The following is a 4,899-nucleotide window of genomic DNA, read 5'->3' as shown; positions in this document are numbered from 1 at the left end:
TGCTGGCTGTTCCCTTCCTCCAGCAGCTGGGCACAGCTGTCCCTGTCCCCCTGCTTCCCTTGGCTGAGGGGCAGCCCCTTTGCTTCCCAGGACAGCCTGCCAGCTGCAGGAAGGAGGGATGTGGTGCCCAGGCTGGAGCTGTTTGGGCAACAGTACTTCTGCTTCTGGGAGGCTGATGGGCTCAGAGGTCTTTCTCAGCTGCTCGACGCCAACGTTTTCCTGCCCTCTTCTGAAGCAAGAGGGGCGGAAAGCCCAAACACGCCAGCAGGAGCAGCCTGGCCTGCCCTCCTTGCTGGCCTGCAGCTCTGCTTTCCCACAAAGCGACTGCTCTGTTCCTGCTGCCCCCTCTGTCCCCTCATCCCCCTCTCCCGCTTCTTGTTTCCACAGCGCGAACTTTCAAAGGCTTCCAGGTCTGACAATAGCTCCCGCATCCTGAACTCCACCACCACCCACGCCTTCTGATGAGGCACTGCCTGCCAGGCTCCAGCTCCTCGTAGTCATAGTGAGTCGCTTCTCCAGCAGAACGTTGTGCAGCTCCCGACATGCCTGTGCGGTGGGGTAACTTTTACCTGGGTCCCAGGCGCTGCTCCAGCCAGCCTGGCCCTCTGGGGGGTGGGGTGGGTTCCTGCCTGCCGGGGTAGGGTGTGAAAGGGGCACTTTTAAAAACTTGCTTTTATTTGGGGAATTCTTACAGATGTTTGTGATTAAAGATTTGAGTATGCTGTCATGTTAGGGTAGCGCAGCAGTGGGTGCTGGCTCCTGCCACAGCCTGGCCGGCTGCGGTGGGCGTTGGTGCTCAGTCACGGGGGCTCTGCCCCCCTGAGCATGCTCTGGGACAGACGGGGCCTATTTGCTGAGAGCTGGCTCTAGTGCCTTCCGTCGCAGGCTTCCCCCCCGCCTCCACTTCTGTAGCTATTGTCCATCAGCATCTGCCTTTCTCACCATGACAGCAGCCTTGCTTTAGTGGGGGCTTTAGCTGCCGTTCCTGTAGCAGGCTTTGCTTGACCTGCGTGCTGGGCTTGCCCCTGCTGCCAGCTGGGCCCCGTGCTGAGGGTCTCCTTGGCTGGGGGTCCTAGGGAGGGAGCAGCAGGGCACTTCGCAGGAGGCAAGCCTGACCCGGCATCCTCCTGGAGCCCGATGGCCATACAGCTTGTACCCTGCCCTGTTCCCGAGCCACGGAGGGGCAGAGCCTGTAGCTGGGGGTGCCAGAGCACACGTTGCTAGCAAGGAAGCGAGCTACATGGGGGAAGGCCGCCTTCTATGACAGAAGAAGGACCTCTCCCTGCCCTCCAGCCCTGCCCTCCCTCGCCCTGCGCACTGGCAGAGGACAGCAAGCAGCATGCTTTGGTGGTACGACACAGCCCTGGGCACCGGAGCCTGCCTGCACCTTTGTTAACACAGCTCTGTGTTATGTGTCTGTCCCTGATCATGACTAATTTGCACCTTGTTATCACTACAGTCCCCCACTTGCTGTTATTTATTCTCCAGGTTCTGTCCCCTTGCTCTGTAACTCTGTATATACTGTTCATGGGAATAATACATATCTGTGTATATAGAGCTGCTGCTGTCTGTGTGTCTGGGGGGCAACCACAGGCTCCCCTGCTGCTGCCCTGCAGCTGGGGAGGGGAGGGGGCTCAGGCAGGGCTTTAAGCCGGGACTGACTCCAGAGGGGCTGGGGGGAGCTGGGAACGTCCTGGGCACAGAGCCTGAGGCACCACCACGGCTGTTTTAGAAAAGCAGATATAATAACGGGGCAGAGTCCTCCCCTGGGCTCTCTTAGCTCCAGCCCAGCTCCAGGGGCTGAGTTCAGTTCACTGTGGGCTAAACCCCCTCAGATCCTCTGATCCCCCTCGGTGGGCAGAGTGGGGCTGGGGCAGGTCCTGGGGGCAGGCAGGAGCAGAGCTGGCCTCGTCTTCCTCACCGCTGTGGGCCCTCATGGCTCCAGCACACAGACGTAGGTGGTCCAGGGCCCACACACCACCTCCTCCGCCTGCTGGCCCTCGGCCACCAGGTGCTCGACGCGGCGGGGCTGGTCAGAGCTGGCGTTGTCCCCGTGTCCCAGCTGCCCGTATTTACCTGCAGACACAACAGTCGTGCCACGATGGGGCCCTGGGGCCTCTGCCCTCACGGGGCGACAGCTCCCCAGTCGCTGGGGCGGGGAGGAAGGGTGAGAGCACCCTGTACAAACAGCTCCAGCCAGGACCCCGTGGCCGTGCTCTGCTGTGAAACCGCACCGATAAATCTCTGTGCACGTCACAGCGGCCAAGGGTAAGGGAGTAGAAAGCGAAAGCTGGGCCCACAGCGAAGGCATCACTTACCCCAGCCCCAGGTATAGAGCTCGCCGCCTCCTGCAAAGGGGACAGCACCCATCAGCCAGCGCCCGGCCTCTGCCCAGCCGGGTCCCTGTGAGCCCCCCCCATTCCCGAGCAGCACCAAAAGCTGCCCACTGCCCCACCGGCGAGAGCCGGGCACTCACGTGTGACGATGGCCGTGTGCCGGGACCCGCAGCTGACCTTGCTGACCTCCAGGTCCTGGGGCAGATCCAGCAACGCCGGGAATGCCTGGATGGAAATGAATGCGGCGTCCTCGGCAGCCGGCTGCTCCTGGCGGGACGTCAGCTCAGTGTCCCCTGGGAAGAGCCGACCCTCAGCTCCTGGCAGTGACCGGGCCCTGCCAGGCTCGAAAAGCACCAGCCCCGCACCGAGCCACCAGCGCTGCCTGCGGTGGCACAGGGCCCCAGCACCTTCACCTGCACCCGCGTCCTCATCCTGTGCCCGCTCTTCTGCCAGCGCTTTGGAGGGCAGGGCCAGCTGCCCCGACTCGTTCCAGCCCCACAAGTAGAGGTCTCCTGCCTCTGCGGGGAAGGGGGTGCATCAGGGTGGCCCCGGAGCAGCGCTCAGCCCCAAACCCCCGTCAGTGGCAGCAGCTGGGTGCTCCGGGGACACCAGCACCGACCACGCAGGGCACAGCGCTGTGCACCGGGCTGCCCCAGGACACGGGGTAACCCCGACATGGGGGACTGGTCCCGCCGGGGCCTTACGCTGCCATGACCCCCTCCACAGCCCCTCACCACTAATGCTGGCCGAATGCCACCCGCCAGCCGCCACCGCCTGCATCGGCACGCCGGCCAGCGCCTCCACCAGCCGTGGCTGCAGCTCCGACTCCAGGGTCCCGTGGCCGAGCTGCCCGTGCCTGCGGGGAGACACACATGGGCAGACAGACGTACAGACACCTCCTGCACCCCACTGCCCTCGCACCTCCCTGCCCTGCCATGAGCCTGCGTCCTGACCGAGCCCCCGCCTGCGCTGCGCCACCCACCCAGCCCCCGGCCCCCCAGGACCTCCCCCCACCAGGGCTGTGTCCCAAAGGTGCGGCAGAGCACAGGGCCCAGCCGGGGGAGGGGGGAGGGTGCCCCTGCACCCTGGTGCCAGGGCACGTGGGGGTCAGTGGCCCTGGTGCCCATCGGGCTGGGCGGGGGTTTGCAGCACCCAGTAATGCAGTCCAGTCAGTGGTGCTGGGCAACCCCTGTGCAACGGCGCGGCGACTGACACAACGCTGAATTAATTAATGTGTTTATGAGTTAGTCCATTGATCAGCTAACTGATTGCTGAGCTTGTTTGGGCCCTGCTGAGCCAGCAATCAACAGCGCGGTGTCAGCAAACGGTTTGGCCCCAAGCCCGAAAGCAAAAGTGGGGGATCCCACCAGGGGACAAGTTTGGGCTCATCGGGGGGGGTGGTGGCTGAGGTGTGCAAATCCCTCCCTGCATGGGCGAGCTCTGCCTCCGCCGGTGCTGCCAGCAGCACCCAGCACCCACGGCCCCGTGGCCACGGCCCGGGAGGTGATGGCACAGCGGGGAAGGCAGCTCCTGGCACCCTTGGGGCCGGCAGAGCCCGAGCTGCTGAGGGAAAATCCACAGCGGAGGGGAAGCGCTGACTCCAGAAACAGGGAAAGGCCGAAGGCCGGGGGGAGGGCGATGCCCAGCGCAGGGCGTCCCACTCACCAGCCCGGAACCCTGACAGCCCAGTTACAGACTGGGGGGGGGTTGGTGTTGAGCAAGTGGAACATGAAGCCCCAGTGGCTTTAATTGTCAAGGCTGTTGCCAAAGCCGAAAGCGCTGGAAGCGTCTGTGACAGCAAAATAAACAGCTCAGCCGCACATAGCGTGGCGTGGAGTCCTGGGGATCCTCACAGTGTTGGCACCGGGTGCCAAAACCAGTGCTACTGCGGTGACACGGGAAAGACTTATTTTCCTTCACAGGGCAAGGGCGACTATGTAAGGAAGTGGCTACGAAAGCCTGAGTGGGGCCAGCGCCAGGCTGGGCTACAGAACTGTAACAGTGCGGGACACGGGCTAGGGATGTGTTAGAGGACACTCAGCCTCATCGCAAAGCCAAAGCTTCACCATGGCATTTAGTTTAAAGAAAAAAAAAAAAAAAAAGTTGTTAATCCTAAGATACACACTCAGCAGTGCAGAAATGTTTCCTCTGAAGGGGACGCAAGGCGGGCACGACAACCTAGCGTCTGCAAAGGGAACTGCTGATGGATTTAAACTGAGCTTTGTGTTTGCTGTGGGACTGAGCTGGCCAAGACCCCAGCCACCCGTGAACAGAGAATGGAGAACAAAACGCTCCTGAGCTGATCAGAACCACGGCGGGAGGGCACGGGGCCGGGCCCCCCAGCTCTGCTCTGCTGACGGCCTCCGGCAGGTTTGTGCCTTTGTCTTCCACAGGCAGCAAAGAACGAGGCGCACGTAGCCCCCTCCGCCCTATGGCTATTAACGACAGTCACTGTGGTCAGGCCTGATCGCACACCCACGTCCCGACTCGGCACCCGTGGACGCCTGTCTGCGACACTGGGGATGTATGGCCGCATCCCGATGGAGTTACCGAGCAGGGGGGG

At 62.8% G+C, this 4,899-nt stretch overlaps 2 protein-coding genes across 5 annotated transcripts in view; one reads left to right on the top strand and one right to left on the bottom strand.

Moving 5' to 3' along the window:
• The window catches only part of PRC1 (protein regulator of cytokinesis 1), a 7,825-nt gene extending 5,276 nt beyond the window's left edge, over positions 1 to 2,549 (top strand). For 2 of the 4 annotated variants that reach the window (XM_009646896.2, XM_035902287.1), the window contains exon 12: positions 388 to 1,287. In XM_009646896.2, the coding sequence (XP_009645191.1) occupies positions 388 to 462 (75 nt within the window). In that variant the 3' untranslated portion in view covers positions 463 to 1,287. The other 2 variants (XM_035902286.1, XM_035902285.1) reach the window with 2 other exon arrangements.
• LOC104133486 (RCC1 domain-containing protein 1) lies at positions 1,627 to 3,725 on the bottom strand. The gene is made up of 6 exons (XM_035902281.1): positions 3,704 to 3,725; positions 3,071 to 3,421; positions 2,750 to 2,854; positions 2,477 to 2,629; positions 2,319 to 2,348; positions 1,627 to 2,076 (listed from the first exon to the last, which is right to left on the bottom strand). Exons 1-6 carry the CDS (start codon positions 3,723 to 3,725, stop codon positions 1,934 to 1,936), a joined length of 804 nt encoding a protein of 267 aa, XP_035758174.1. The 3' UTR covers positions 1,627 to 1,933.
• Positions 3,726 to 4,899: the final 1,174 nt, after the last annotated feature.

This window comes from Egretta garzetta, unplaced genomic scaffold (genome assembly GCF_000687185.1).
Source record: "Egretta garzetta isolate BGI_Z169 unplaced genomic scaffold, ASM68718v1 scaffold689, whole genome shotgun sequence".
Taxonomy (NCBI): domain Eukaryota; kingdom Metazoa; phylum Chordata; class Aves; order Pelecaniformes; family Ardeidae; genus Egretta; species Egretta garzetta.
This window is presented reverse-complemented; position numbering and strand designations above follow the sequence as displayed.